The 15997-nt window shown below is 45.8% G+C and overlaps 2 protein-coding genes across 11 annotated transcripts in view; one reads left to right on the plus strand and one right to left on the minus strand.

The window, feature by feature from the left end:
* CAPN3 (calpain 3) overlaps positions 1–8653 on the plus strand; it is a 53026-nt gene extending 44373 nt beyond the window's left edge. For 2 of the 6 annotated variants that reach the window (XM_053593628.1, XM_053593631.1), the window contains 12 exons: positions 519–727; positions 1469–1505; positions 3585–3602; positions 4572–4685; positions 5610–5687; positions 6090–6147; positions 6233–6297; positions 6751–6819; positions 6910–6988; positions 7203–7319; positions 7608–7666; positions 8065–8653. In XM_053593628.1, coding sequence (XP_053449603.1) covers positions 519–727; positions 1469–1505; positions 3585–3602; positions 4572–4685; positions 5610–5687; positions 6090–6147; positions 6233–6297; positions 6751–6819; positions 6910–6988; positions 7203–7319; positions 7608–7666; positions 8065–8091 — 930 coding nt within the window. In that variant the 3' untranslated portion in view covers positions 8092–8653. The other 4 variants (XM_053593629.1, XM_053593630.1, XM_053593632.1 and 1 more) reach the window with 4 other exon arrangements.
* A 518-nt stretch (positions 8654–9171) lies between these two features.
* Positions 9172–15997, minus strand: part of ZNF106 (zinc finger protein 106) — a 68613-nt gene continuing 61787 nt past the window's right edge. For all 5 annotated transcript variants that reach the window (XM_053593621.1, XM_053593617.1, XM_053593618.1 and 2 more), the window contains 2 exons: positions 13411–13557; positions 9172–13038 (listed from right to left, as the gene is read on the minus strand). In XM_053593621.1, the coding sequence (XP_053449596.1) occupies positions 12982–13038; positions 13411–13557 (204 nt within the window). In that variant the 3' untranslated portion in view covers positions 9172–12981. The remainder of the gene's footprint in view (positions 13039–13410; positions 13558–15997) is intronic.

A 15997-nucleotide genomic window follows, 5' to 3' on the forward strand; every position in this document is an offset into this window, starting at 1 on the left:
CGCCTGTCCTGAGTCTGTCCGTGGCTTGTCGAGAAGCTTCCTGGTGGGGTTTGTGGGGAGGACTATGCAGGAGTTGGCCTTGTCCGCGTTATTTCTACTGCAGAGCAGGTACCCCAGGGTAGTGCATGACCTGTCATGGCCACCCCATGATGTGGACTTTCTCTCATGCACCACTTTCATGCATTTTCCTTCACACACCTATACACACTCACACAAACATGTTCTGAGGGTGGCTGCCCTCCTTGGGATGGAAGAATCATCATCCCCCAGAACCTTCTTGGGGTCATTCCAGCCTGAGGAGGTGCAGTTCTGGTAAGTGGCCCTGAGTGTGGAGATGGCAGACTTGCCCTTCACTTCTGAGTTCCAGCAGAGGAAGAGGAAGTGAGGTAGGAATGGTGAGCTGGTGAAGGCCTTGGGAATCAGAGGTAGGTAGGCAGGTTGAGACTGTGAGATGGGTGACCAAGGAGTTGGGAAGGGACTTGAGGGGACTTTGAGGAGGACAAGGCGTCCCTCCCCAGATGCACGGGAACAAGCAGCACCTGCAGAAGGACTTCTTCCTGTACAACGCCTCCAAGGCCAGGAGCAAGACCTACATCAACATGCGAGAGGTGTCCCAGCGCTTCCGCCTGCCTCCCAGCGAGTACGTCATCGTGCCCTCCACTTATGAGCCCCACCAGGAGGGAGAGTTCATCCTCCGGGTCTTCTCTGAAAAGAGGAACCTCTCTGAGTGAGTACCAGTCAGTCCCTAAAAGCTCACATGACCCTTCCAGAGACCAAAGGTGTGAGGCGGTCAGACCTTCATTGGTCCTGGGATATGCTGACCTGCTTGCTGTATCTATTTATTCCTCAGCTCCAGAATCACTGGCCACATCACCCCATTCATTCATTCATTAGATAATCCTGAAAATATTTAATGAGCACCTATTTATTCCAGGCACTCTTCCAGGTGCTGGGGATAGAGCAGTAAATTAAAACAGTAAGCAATTCTTGCCCTCATGGAATTTAATATTTTAGCCTGAGACAATGGAAAGGAAAAATCTATGTTAGATTTGGAGAAGCAATTAGGGGCAGTGCCTGTGGCTCAGAGGAGTAAGGCGCCAGCCCCATAGGCTGGAGGTGGTGGGTTCAAACCCAGCCCTGGCCAAAAACTGCAAAAAAAAAAAAAAAAAAAAAAGAGAAGCAATTAGGAGAAAAAATAGAGAAGGATTGGAGGGGTACACAGCCCCCGCCACTCTGATCTCTGTCTTTGGAAGAAGCCCAGGCCATGGGTAGGAGCCTGGGCCACGTCTTTAGGGGCTCTGGGCAATGCCTACCAGAACCCAGGTGTCTGGCTAATGGGGATCGTGCCTACATGGGGCATCCCTGAGGTTCCCTGGAGGCCAGTCCTGATGTGGCCTGAACAAATCCTCTATGTGCCTCCCACTTGCTCCTGGTAACAGAAACCTCCGCATGTTTGTGTTCTTCACAGGGAAGCTGAAAACACAATCTCTGTGGATCGGCCAGTGGTGAGTGTTTTAGCTCTCATGTGGGAAAAAGCCCACAGGGTCACCCTCTCTGATCCATGCAGGGAACAGGAGGTGGTGTGGGCGAGAGTGGGTTTTGGCAGAGGGAGATGGGAGTGTGGGCATGTAGAGAATTTACTCCACGTGATTGCAACTTCTGCTCGGCATGACCGGAAGTAATGGGCCTTACGGTGCTGGGGCCATTTAGTCAGTTCAGGGGCTGGGAAGCCTGGCAAGGATCCCAGAATGGAGAAGCAGTTCCAACTATCAGAGGGAGAGAATGAGACTAATGAGACTACAAGGAGGGATGACAGCATGGCAGCCACTGTGGGATTGTGAGGTTGGACAGTGTTGGATTTCTCACAGAGAGAAAAGTATACCAGCTCTGGACTCAGTGTCAAAACCTGGATCCTCCTCCTACCTTCTGAGATACCTGGATAATTTATATACAGACAGTCCCCAGGTTATGAATGAGATAGGTTCTGTAGGTTTGCTTTGAAATCGAATTTGTAGGTAAGTTGGAATGGGTACATTTACCTATTACCTGTAATAACCAGTGTTCATAAGTATGAGCTGCATGTCAGTTGGATGTTTGTAACTGGGGGACTGCCTCTAATCCCTCTGACCCAGTTTCCTACTCTGTAAAACGAGGATAATAATAATATGTCCTGCAAAGTTTTTGTGAAGTTAAATCCATGAGTCCATGAGATCATGTATGTGAAGTGTCTGTCACAGAACAAGCACTCACGGGGAGGTTACTTTTCACAGATTTCCCATCTCACAAGGTACTTGTCACACATTGTATCTTACTTGATCCTTGCAAGGTTTCTGAGAAGTAGATGAGGTTATAATCCCTGATTCTGAAGCACGGGAGCAGAAGCTCAGTGGGGTTGAATGACTTCCCTGAGTTCACAGAGCTAGTAATTGGTAGGGCTGGAACTCACATCCAGACCCTCCAACTCTGGATTTAGGTTTCTCCCACCTCCATGCTGAGGCCAGCCCTGCAAGTGAGAAGTAAGGTCAGAGGCACAGAGTTGTTATGTTTTGGCGTCTCTGTATCAAGGAGTCTTGAGACTACCTTAAGGCTTTGGGCTCTTGGGACTACCTTGGAGCTTTGGGTTCTGGTTGATAAATGGTCCCTTTTGCTCTGTGGCTAAGACCTGGGACAATGGGAAGACAAATGCCTCATTGTGCTGTCTCCAGGGCAGTGACAGTCATGATCATAATTCTGACCCTGAGCTGGTGCCAGATCGCCAAGTGCCTTCGGCATGATCACAGATGTTTGGACTTAGGACTACATGCATTTTGGTCTATTCTTATCTGTTGGACACTGATAACCAGTGTACAGTATTTATCAGGAACTGCAAATTCAGAAGCTAGTGGGAGCTTGCGTGTCGTCTCACTGAGTGGAGCAGGCAGGTGTACAGGTTTTGGTGTCCCTGGACTGGCACATTTGTCTGAAATTCTTGGCCTCAGTGTTGGAGGGACAATTGGAATGCTGGTGACTGTGACAACCTGGGGGACACAGACAGCAGTCACTCTCAGCTCAGGTATTGTTGCTACAGGGGATTGCAGGCCCACAGTAGCCTGCCAGACCTTCTCATTTTACTAAAGAAGCCCTAAACCTGGATTTCCATATTCAATCTCCGTATATTAAATGTTCACCCCACAAATTAAAAATGCATTCTATAAGTCAAAATTCATTTTCAGGACAGTTTCAGCGAGCTTTTTTTTTTTTTTTTTTTGGTTTTTAGAAACTAATTTTATTGAAAAACAAACTCAAACAAACATAAACATGAGTAAGAAGATCCTTTTCTTTGACCATGTCTAACAACAGTGGATTATAAAAACAAAGCCATAGCAGTCACCGGTCTCCAGGAATGGAGAGGCAAGAAAAAAGAATTCTCTCTTCTCTTCACCCTCCATGCCCCTTTTTGGCTCCATGTGATTCACATTTCTGGACCTTGGAGCCTCACCCCTAGTTGAGGACCAGGACACAGGATAGCCAAAAGCCACTGGCCACTCTGGCAACTTGCTTTTCACTTATTCTGCATTTTCTGCTTCCTTCCTTTTCTTGTGCAGAAAAAGAAAAAGCCCAAGGTGGGTGTAATAAAATGAGTGGGTAGAGTGCGGTGTGTTTGTGCACATGCATGTGAATGCATGTATTGCAGACATGTACACCGTGTATGTATTGTACTGTATACCTGTGTGTATTGCACACGTGTGCATGTGCACGTGTATGTGTGTGCATGCGTGTGAGCTCACGCACACACGCATGCACCAGACCTGCCTCTTCCTCCCCCTCTTCTCCCGAGCTCCTGCTGAGCTGTGAGCATGCAGCAATGACAGCTCACATTGCGGGGGGGCAGGCTATGTGTTGGGCACTCTTCAAAGTGTTTTCCATGGACCAGCTCAATCCTTTCAACAACCCTATGAGGTTGGTTCTGTAATTATCCCCATTTCCAGAGGGATAGCACAGATAGACTAACTTGCCCAAGGCCACAAAGCCAGGAAGTGGTAGAACTAGAACCTCAGACAAGAATTGATGCTAGTGTGTATGGGGGTGCCCGGAGGTCCTTCTAGGGGTCCTCCAAGTACTGGTGCTGGTCCAAACTGGAGCTGACACTCGCCAAGCACCTAGCCACTTGAGCTACAGGCGCCAAGCCTCAACAACTTTATATACATGAGGTTTCTGGGGAAATTTAATTTAAACAGTATTTCCATTTGGGAAAAAAAAACTACGAAATACTTGACTGGGTCAAGACAAGCTGTGTTTTAGTATTTTTGGCATTTACACATGTATACCTTGTGGAACCCTCATAACTCTACCATGAGAAGAGATGGAGTGGGTATTAAAAGATAAAGAACTGAGGTCCCGAGAGGCTTACATCTTTCCCCAGGTCACAGAGCTTGTTAGTGGCAGAGATGGAGCTTGAGTGGAGGTTCAAGAGCTCCCGACTCTGATCTCTTCCTCTTCTCACTGGACTAGGCTGCACCACTCGCTGGGCCCGCTCAGTCTGTAACCCTTGCTCCCTTCCTGCCCCCTCCCCATTCCCCTCCTCTCTCCAGCCCATCATCTTCGTTTCAGACAGAGCAAACAGCAACAAGGAGCTGGGTGTGGACCAGGAGTCAGAGGAGGGCAAAGACAAAACAAGCCCTGATAAGCAAGAGAAATCCCCACAGGTGTCTGAGCATGTGGCATGACTGGGGTGGCCAGCGCACCACAGGGGGCCTCCTATGCCGGGGTACATGGGGGCTGAAGGGTTTCCCGGGGGTGTCTCTAGCTTCTAGAGGTTTGGATTTGTCCCACGGACATTTTCTCTCTGCAAGTTCCCTTCAAATTTGGGATGCTGCTTGGGTGAATGCCTGTGGGTGGGGGCTGCCACAGTCCATTCCTAGGACTGGAATGACAGGCTGAGTCTCCCACTGGAGCCTCTCCAGCCGGGACAATGACATAAGGGGAGGCAAGGCAGAGAAGATACCAGCTTGAGAGCGGAGACTGAACACTCCTGTCTCCTGATGTCCTCCAATTATTGACAATAAGGAGACACACAGTAGAAGAAAGGGGAGCTGACAGCAGCCAAGTTGGCCTCCAGAACTCAGGGGAGGAAGCTGGGCAGAGCAGGGAGAGGTGGTCATACAAAGCATAGTGGAGGTGAGGACTGGGGGCAAAAGGCCCCAGACAAACACAGGCCACCTCCTCCATCATGGGGCACTTGTGGAGTGGGGAGGGGGTCCTCTGAGGACCTGGCCTTGGTGACAACAGTGGGTGGAGGAATCAGAAGATCAGACCTTTGATCCATTGAAGCATTTTTGCTGAAAATTGTAGAGAGGGCTCTAACTGATGGGGTTTGGGGTGAGGGGACCAGGGAGGCTGTCGGCATGTCGTCATTTTGGCTTTGGGTGTCGGGGCTGGAGGGGTGTGGAGTGGAGACTCGCTGAGGCCCAGATGCTCCTCACTCCAGCTCACCATGTCTGAAAGGCAGCGTCTGCCCCACCCTCAGCTCCTGCTTCCACGTATGGCTGTTTTAGGCCCGTGGCTCCTTTGGCCCCAGTCTGTCCATCTCCCTAATTCCTGTGAACTGGTTTTTCTTTGTGCTTCCACAGCCACAGCCTGGCAACACTGACCAGGAAAGTGAAGAGCAGCAGCAATTTCGGAACATTTTCAAGCAGATAGCAGGCGACGTGAGTACCAGCAGCCCTAAGCCTCCAGCTGCTGCCTGCTCCTCTCCACTACGAACCGCTCACATTACCAGCTATTTCATTATTGCTCAGCAGAGATCATTTTGGATTTTGGCGGAACTGGGGGATATATTGCAAGTGGCACAGAAACCCACAAGTCCTGGAGTTTGGGACTTGCTACAGCCACTAGGTGGCTCAGAGGCCTTTTGCTCAGAGCTGCCCACTGCACGGCTGAGGGTGCCATCCCCAGCTCTCCAGCTTCCTCAGAGAAGCCCCAGCTTCCCAGGACAGAACACACTGTCAGGGATTTTACAAGCATGGACAGCTGTAATTTGGTTTGCAAAGCCTCTGCTCCATCAGCTGCTGTACCCTTGAACCACCACTCTCTCCTCCCTTCCTACTCAGGACATGGAGATTTGTGCAGATGAGCTCAAGAATGTCCTTAACACAGTTGTGAACAAACGTGAGCAGCTCAAACAAGATGCTGGAGATGGGCAGAGGGGTCCAGTTGTCTGAAGGCAGATCCTCACTCTTCTCCCTCCTTCCAGATAAGGACCTGAAGTCACAAGGGTTCACGCTGGAGTCCTGCCGTAGCATGATTGCTCTCATGGATGTATCCTTCCTGGCCCTGTCAGCCCACCAAGCCAGGGCAAAGACAAGGGGTGCCCCATCAGGCAGAGGGCCCTAGGGTGTGTCCAGGGATAAACTTACAGAGATCCTGATTTAAAACATCTTGAGCACTGGGCTGAAAGGGTTTGCTGTTAGAGGCAGAAGGGAAGGACACTGGGTTGTCAGTGGCCCCTAGACCCTGTGCTCACTGCAGGTCTGGGGTGCTGCCTAAGCAGAAATGGTCCGTAGGAAACAGACTCCCTGGAGTAGACAGTAGGCAGGAATGTTGGCTGGTGGAGGAGTGGAGGGGAAGGTTGAATGACTGTGAGGGCAGTGGAGAATGAAAGCCCAGACAGAGGCTTCTTATGGGGCCACCTTCCCTGAGTCCACCAGGATGCCCCTTCCAATCCAGGGAGATTCTGCTATGTGCCCTGTAGCCCTGACCTCCCTCCTCCAGACAGATGGCTCTGGGAGGCTGAATCTACAAGAATTCTATCACCTCTGGAATAAGATTAAGGCCTGGCAGGTGGGAAGAGAATGAAATGGGGGGGGGTGTGAGGGAGTCAATTCAAGGATTCAGTGTATGACCTCTGCCCTCACATTTTTCTATTGCCAGAAAATTTTCAAACACTATGACACAGACCAGTCCGGCACCATTAATAGCTACGAGATGCGAAACGCAGTCAATGATGCAGGTGCTCAGGAGGAAGGGGGTGGCAGGGGCGTGGACCGGAGCTAGCAGAAGCAAGAGCGGGAGGGGGGCTAAGCCACTAGGACCCTACTGAAGAAGAGGGAAAGGGTTTCTTGTTTTTCTTTCCCAGGCCACAGAGTGGCCAAGAGGCAGGGAAAATAGAATGCAGGCCTAAGGACTCTGGCTCCACCATGGCTAACATCCCCCACCCCCGGCAGGATTCCACCTCAACAGCCAGCTCTATGACATCATCACCATGCGCTACGCGGACAAGCACATGAACATTGACTTCGACAGTTTCATCTGCTGCTTCATCAGGCTGGAGGGCATGTTCAGTAAGTGCCCTGCTGCTCCACAGGCCTCCAGGCCCCTCTCATGGGGCCCTCGAGGCAATAGGAATCTCAGCCTGACTATCTTCCAATCCACTCTATCCGGGATGAACAAAGGCCAGTGCCCCCTGTAGGCCCAGAGTAGAATGGCAAATGGAGGATTGTCAGTGAGATCCTGCAGGCAGATTATTTGGGCAAAAGAGCACTTAGCACGTGGTTTTCTTCAGTAAAGTCACAGTCAGGGAAGCCCAGCAAACTTATAACTGGCCCCTGACCTGTGCATTTTCCACACAGGAGCTTTCAATGCATTTGACAAGGATGGAGATGGCATCATCAAACTCAATGTTCTGGAGGTAAATAAAGCATAAGCAACGCACCACATTCCCTTGCACCTTAAAATTCAAGATGAGTGGGCCTTGAGGCAGACTGGGCCCACCATGTGCTCCTCACTCCTAACTGGTGGGGGAGTGATGGGAGAGGAGTAGAACATGAGAACGATTAGACAGGAATGTGGTTCCCAGGGCAGATATGCTTGAGGCATAAAGGGGCCTTCGCTCCCCAAATTACTTTTGCTGGAAAACACATTCCTAGGGAAAATTTGGGAGAAAAGATGCAGTAAACCACTGCTCCTTTGAAAGTCTTCCCAGAGTCTGGCATGCTGGGACTATTCCCTCTCTCCCTGCCCACAAAATACCTAGGGCTGGGGTCTCTTTTTCTTGTCCACATTATAATCCTGCAACTCCTCTTTCAGTGGCTACAGCTCACCATGTATGCCTGAACCAGGCTAGCCTCATCCAAAGCCATACAGGATCACTCAGGATTTCAAGTTCACCCAATACAGCTGGAAGCACTTACCTCAAAGGACCCAGAGGACCCAGTAGCTGCTGCCCAGTTGGCTTCCAGGCTTCCACTTTGCTCCCTACTAGGCTTTGACCATCATGCCCAGCCTGTCCCTTCAGTAAAGCAATGCAGTAGGGAGAACAACATTGTTCCTTTGCCATGTGAAGGAAAAGTGTCTGCTTCAGTGAGTTGTAACCCAAGAGGTCTGGGCTGATCTGAGACAAATGGTCCTGCTTCCCCTGCTCCAGGCTGTTTGCAGAAGCGTTTGCCAGTGGCACTCAGCACTTCTTTATGCTGGAAGCCTCCACCACTCTTATGCTCTCCCACCCATGGGATAGTAACTTCGTCTGCCTGATTGTTTTAGGAGAGGCCTGCTTTGGGTAAACTAACTCAGTGGAATAGGGCTGGATATTTTGGGTCATCTCACGTGTAAGTCTGGCCACAATCTGAAAAAAAAGAAAAAAAAAAACTGATCTAAATAAAGGCATGTGGATGGGTGATTCCACTGTGTTTTGATTTCTCACATTTAGGCCCACATTTAGGTATAAGCCATAGCGGGGATGAATGACTTCCAATCATACACTCAACTATCATCTATAGGAAGCTCAGTCTAGAAAGCACACATAAAAACAAAACCACAAGCCCCTCTTTGATCATGCATATTGATATTTCTTGAGCACAGGAATCACTCAGATACTTTCTAAGATATAAAAGGAAGAAGGGGGAAGAGGTGTTGGGTGTACAGAACACCAAGAATGAATGGGTCATGTGTAACTGGGGGGTGGGGGCCAGTTACCTTAATGTGATGGAGCAGAGATGCAGGTTTAATGCTAGCTCCTCCACCCACTAATTGAGCTGTTGTGTGACCTTGGACAAACTCTGGAATGCAGCTGTCTGCCAAACTTATCTGGACCATGGTCTGAAGCACATCTATAAGCATCCTATGTTTCCTGGTTTCCTTCTCGCTCTCTAGGCCAGCATGGGAAGGAAAGGGATGACCATGACTATGAAGACAAGGTAACAATTAGTAAAAGTACTTTATTTTCTTCTTGCATTTGCTTTTTATCTTGCTTTACAAAGTTATGAAGTTCACAGCTTTATACAAAAATGTAAGAAGGCTATACGCTTATAAACATTTTTGCAGTCAAGAGTCATCTGATTTCACTCTTCTAACCCATATTCAATATAAAAAAATTCAGAAACCAAGGATGCTGGAGCAGCTCTAGGGCATATATTTCTCTTTAACAGGAGAAAGATTTTCAACAGCCTTTCTTCCTTCACTCTCTCCTCCCCCAGTTTATTTGAGCTGGATCAAATCTGGGAAGCTTGAGTCACCATATGACCCAGTAGGGCCACATACTTGGGGCTGGAGTTGAGGGAGTTGGAGGTTACTGTCTAATAAACAGTAAGTTTGCTTTTTGTGAGCATTTCACACCCACTTGCGTATGGAACTCAGTATATCCCCAATCACCTCCACTACAGCTGCTATTACTACCCATTAGACCACTTCCCTCACTTCCCTCAAACCCTGATGATTTGGGGCAGGGATAAAACCAGTACATTATCAATGTGGCAGGAATGGCCTTCCTAATAATTCTAGGAGTTCTCCTTTAGGAACAAAATTTGTAAGTAAGCATATGTAAATTGCAGTTACTCCAGCAAACCAGAGACTACATGTTATTCAAATCCCACTTCACAATATACTTCAATCTCCCCTCCAATGAATTCTCTTCCATAAAATATACCGTACCATTCCACTAAGTATATACCTACTCCCACCAAATCACCCACATGTCTAGTCACTAAAGTTGTCCACTGTATAATCTACCAGAAAAAAGACAAAACAAAACCTTTGTTAGGCAAATAATCACTTACACAGTAATGATACTGCCTATAAGTTATAGGTAGATCAGGACCTAGAACTCTCAACTGCTAACTCTTCTGATGGGGAAAAAACTGTCTCCCAGAAAGCAGGAGTATAATAGTAAGAAATGACTTCCTCTCAAATTTAAGTAACATCAGATCAAAAATCATTCTAAGCTCTTAGAGTTCTGTTTGCATTGTGTTTAATTGCTTTGCAACTCAGTAGAGGAGTATGCCAAAAATATATTTTGAACCTAATCAACTTTCATATAAAACTTGAAGTGACTAATATTTTATCAAAACAAACTGTCACGAAAACATGAGCATATGCACACAAAAGGATTTATACTGTGGTTTTCTTGGCTTTAAGTCATTAGAACAGGCACAAACAATTAAAAGTAACATTCTAAAAATGACCTCCAACAACTTTTAAGAAACTAGTCAGGTTTTGCCAGGTCATTTAAGCGCTTCCTTTCTTCCTTGGGTTACTAAATACCAGAGTCAACACAGATCCCTCAGCTACAGCTCTTCTCTGAAGGGAAGCAGAGGTTTGTAATCAGACATGATGTGGAAGGCTAAACAAAAGTTCTGCATAACTTTCAAGATACTTAAAAAGTAATAACACACAACCATAAGCAGCCAAGATGCTTATGGCCCCTTCATTTCTCAACAGATGGTGCATTTTGAATAGCACATTAACCTGATGTTAGAAGAATTTTGCATGTTCTTGAAACAAAGATGTTATTGCCACTGTTTCCAAAAACAAAAAGAAACAACTTCTGTGAAATGAATGGAAGAAAAATATTATAGGTACAGGTGCCTACGCATACACACACATACAAAGGAACTTTCACACAGGCAGATACAGGCACATGATTCTACCACAGCCACACCCAAATCAGAGTTCTACCCATCCTATCAATCTTTAATGCTCTCAAAAGTTTCCGACTGCCCAACACTTCACACATCCTTTCCCTGCTGTACCAAGGCTCCATGACTCTCATCTTTTCAGACATATACTCAGGCAGGGCAGGAGGGCACCCATGCAACAGAGCATTTGAGGTTTTCTCAGCATGCTGCCCAGCCATTTACACATGCCCAGAGGAAAATGCCACTTTGGGCAATAAATCCAAATGTACATTTCTGAGACATCACTGTTCCCAAACCCACAAAACAGCTTGGCTTCTCTGGTCACCCTTCCAGGAAATGAAGGTAAGAGATGGGGAAAGCTTTCTAATCTCATACAAAACAGCATAACTATACTTTATGCAATAAGAATCTTCTGTTTTCTCTTGAGCATCATGCAAATCTCAACGGTGTAATTACCAAAAAAGTTCTCCCACTCACGAGGACAGAAGGAAATAGTCTGTGGGGTCACACAGTATCTAGTAGTAGCTCCTGATTAGCTCTTAACATTTTTGGATCTAATAAGATCCACTGGAGCCTTTCCTGGAAAAAAGAACACATATTTAGTCTTGCATAAAATTTCAGGGGGTTCACAGACCCTTTTAAAGCCTATTCATGAACTCTCGGTGAAGCCCCCTGCCCTAGAACCTGCGGGAGGACACCTGAGTAGATGTGTGTGTCGTCTCCAGGGGCGGAGAGGAGCCTGGATGCTCTGCAAACCTAGAAAACAGTGGACATCGCATCCCAAGGCTTGGTATGTGGCACTGCGCTCCTCCCCCTTCTCTCTGAAGTATCTGAGTTTTGAGGATCCAGAAACAAAAGGCTGGAAAGCAACAATTTCATAGCTTTACTGATAAGAGTCAGGAGAAAATCCAAAAACAAAGCAACCCCACTTAGGCTTTGTTAATTTGGCTGTTCTCAACAGACAAGCAATCTTTCCCTTCACCAGCTAGCAAGGCAAAGACAAAGTGAAGGCAAAGACTCTGGCTTCAGACATGTCCCTAGGAAGCCTGCCTGAGGCCCTAAAAACTGTATTCAAATGCTTTATTCTAAGCACCCCCCCACCCCCCCCATCTTGAGGGCTGCAGGTGGGTGGCAAGCACCTGTGAGCCTTGAGGAATACTTGATGGTTGCCATCAGTCTAGACAAAGCCAGACAGCGGGAGATGGAAGTTGGCAACACAGCAAATAAAGGGGTTCAAAATCTCCCATCAGGCTCAGAGTCAGAAACTGGAAACGAAAAAATGGTACATCTCCAGTTCACACAGCCTGAAGATATCTTCAGCAGTGAATGCTCAAGTCTGACAGCAACATTTAAAAGACAGACATTAAGTCTATACACTGCCTCACACTGAGCACTCTATCAAAACGTGCAGAGGAAGTTCACTAGGAAGCGGCAACTGTAAGGACTTGGCTTTATGGGGTTTACTTTCTGAATGCCTAAAGTAGAGGCTGTCTGTGGGAAATCTACTGGGTGCACTTTAGCATTTAAAACCAGCTCTGTCCAACTACAAAGCTAGAGAGTAGTGAAATACACTGCATGTAATGGAGAGGAAAACTATTTGCTTCCAATTTAAATGTCCAGTTATTACAACTGCAAAAATTTAAGCTGATTCTGAAAATCTAGCCTTGAACAAAAAACTTGTGTTGAAAAGCCTGATTATAGGTTTAATCATCATAGGAACATAAACTAAAAGTCACAAACTGAAATCAACAAAATACATGTATGATTAGGGTCAAACTGAGTAACCGATTAAGATCCATATCTTTAATAAACATCTGGAGAACACTAGTAGCATAAATCACTAAATGTCATGTTGTCTCAGTGGAGTATAGTTCCTAAAAATCTGTTCAAATTTGACTGTTTAAAACCTCCAATAAGAACTTAAATATAACCCATCATACCATAGAGCTGCCCAGACTTATGCTAGTGGTAAGTCTGGCTAATAACTACTTTTTCCTTCCCTGCTTCATGAAGGAAGGGAAGAGAATGGCCTCTATGAAGGGCCAATGTGAAAACAGTTAAACTAATGACTTCCCAACATGGGAGGCAAAAAACTTCATAAATCAATTTTGCTGTCATCTTCAGCATGCCGTTCAATGTGTCCTGCAGCATCCTGGGAACAAAGGAAAAAGGGCCCATGAGAAAAGGTGGTAGAACAAGAGAAAGTCAAAGTTAAGGAAAGCCATATGGGACACTGCATCTGGGATCTACTACACGAAAGGCAGGAGCCACTGACCTGAAACTACCATTTAAAGATGAGTTGTCTTAGCACAAGGCTACTGTAATAAGCCTCTATGTTCAGTTACTGGATTTGAAATACCTGAGAACATTCTTGTTAGGCTCTTTCTAAAAAACTACCTAAGGCACCAATTGAAGCTTCATTAAGCCTGAACATGTTATTAAAAAAAAAAAAAAAGGTTTGTTGGCCTCTGCTCTGAGCAATCTACTGAATCCCAGGTTAACCTCAAGTCCCACTGATAAATACCTGTTTGGATCCTTTCCTAGCGGTGAAAAAAGCATCACAGTTCTTCCAGCGACATTTCAGAGTTTGAAAGTTTGGATTAGTGTGGTCAGTCAGCAAGTGTTGTTTTAAATGATCTACAACGCCAAATATCAAAGAGCAGCCGTGCCACTGGAAAGGAACAGAATAAGGGGACTTGGGTTAAAAGAGGGCAGTAAACACGCCACCAGAACTGGTGGCCCACTGTGGCTCGAGACCAGCCTGGACAACATAGTGAGACCCTATCTCTAAAAAAAAAAAATATATATATATATTAGCCAGATGTGGTTCATGCCTGCAAAGTCCCAGCTACTTCGGCGACTGAGGCAGAAGGATCACTCGACCCCACGAATTCAGAGGCTGTAGTCAGCTATGACCACAGCACAGCAGTCTCCAGCACGGTGATCCTATCTCAAAAACAAAACAACAACAACAACAAAAAATCCCCTCTTGTATCCTGTAAGTACCATGGAAGTAAAAATTCTTTATTTTTAAATTTATCCTTGGCTAGAAATACAACAAAGCCAAGGGCAACCAAATTAATTATCAATATTAGGAACAGTGAAAAGACTGAGTCTTTTGACACTTTGGTATTTTAAGGCCAGGCACTAAGGGTAGCCGTTACATCTTGTGAGAGAGATAAAAGGTTAGCAAATATTCAGTGAATTACTACAAAATTCAGTTTAAACCACATTCTTTTTTTATTTTTTTTTTGCAGTTTTTTGGACAGGGCTGGGTTTGAACCCGCCACCTTTGGTATATGGGGCCAGCGCCCTACTCCTTGAGCCACAGGTGCCACCCCTAAACCATATTCTTTTTTTTTTTTTTTTAAACCATATTCTTTATCTTACTATCCTAAAATTCAGTTTTTATCTTATTCCATTTATCACAAAAAGCAAAGAGCTTTACGATAACACTAAAAGGATTATTTTGAACAATTCTAAGAACTATTGAGTCATAATCTTTTTCTTTTTTTGAGACAGAGTCTCACTATGTCACCCTTTGGTAGAGTGCTATGGCGTCACAGCTCACAGCAACTTCAAACTCTTGGGCTTAAGTGATTCTCTTGCCTCAGCCTCCCAAGCAGCTGGGACTACAGGTGCCCGCCACAACACCTGGCTATTTTTTGGTTGTTGTCATTGCTGTTTAGCAGGCCTGGGCAGGGTTCGAACCCGCCAGCCCTGGTGTATATGGCCAGTGCCCTAACCACTGAGCTATGGGGCGCTGAGCCTATTGAGTCATAATCCTGAAAATAAAAATGTCTGATAAGAAAAAGTACATTTGTGGAAAAGTACAAATGTGGAAGTACATTTGTTGCAGAAAACTGTGCTCTCCACTCACAATCTTTTTTTTTAACTGTAATACAAATTTGGTTCAAATTCATGTTTTTTAATTTTTTTGGGGGGTGGCTACTTCCACATCTTCAGGTAAAATTCATGTATTAGTCAAGAAGCACAAAGACTCTGTGTCTTGGCTTTCCCTTACATACTTGTTTACAATAAATCTTGTGATTCTAATTCTAACATGTTCTTTCTCTCTCTTCTCCATTTTTGAGATAATTTCATTCTGTTACTTCTTGCCTCAGCCTCTTGAGTAACTGAGACTACAGGCACCCGCATAACCCCTAGCTAATATTTCTATTTTTAGTACAGACAGGGTCTCATTCTTGCTCAGGCTGGTCCCAAACTCGTGAACTCAAGTGATCCTCCCGCCTTGGCCTCCTAGAGTACTAGGACTACAGGTGTAAGCCACTGCGCTCAGCCTAATGTGTTCACTTATAAAAAGTAATGCAAATTCAAGTTTTTCCTCTGTCAGTACCATCCCACCCTCTACCTATAAAACCAGAAGGTATTTTCCCCATTTCTCTAGAAAGACTTGATCACTATTTGTGCATCCTGATATACAACAGACCCCTTCATCCATGGTTTCACTTTCTGGAGTTTCATTTACCCTGTGGTCAACTGCCATACAAAAATATTAAATGAAAAATTCCACAATAATACATAAGTTTTAAACTTATGTATTAAACTGCACACTATTCTGAATAGCATAATGAAATTGCGTGCTGTCCTATTCCACCCTGCCCCAGAAGTGAATCATCCCTTTGTCTACACTACCCACCTCTTAATCATGTGGTAGCTGTCTTGATTACTAGGTAAAGAAAAGCACAGCATATGTAGGGTTTGGAACCATATGAGATTCTGGGCATCCAGTGGGTATCTTGGAACACATCCCACTAGGATAATGGGGCACTGCTGTACCAGATTTTGCTTGCCTTCACTGAGAAGACTAAAAAGCAAAGGCAGAAGCTGGGCACAGTGGCTCGAGCCTACAATCCCAGCTACTTGGGAGACTGAGGCAGGGAGGGTTCCTTGAGCCCAGGTTCAAGACCAGCCTGGGCAATATAGAAAAGCCCATTTCATAAATAAATGAATTAAAAAGCAAGAATGATCATATGTAAAAAGTTGAAAAGTAATTAGTCTACAGACAAGTCTAAAGTCAAATTTAGAAATGAGGAGTGTCAAGTTCATTCCAATACTGAAAAGGATGTCAGGGTCTCAGGGAAAAGAAA

The sequence above is a fragment of the Nycticebus coucang genome, chromosome 6 (genome assembly GCF_027406575.1).
Source record: "Nycticebus coucang isolate mNycCou1 chromosome 6, mNycCou1.pri, whole genome shotgun sequence".
NCBI classification, from domain to species: Eukaryota; Metazoa; Chordata; class Mammalia; order Primates; family Lorisidae; genus Nycticebus; species Nycticebus coucang.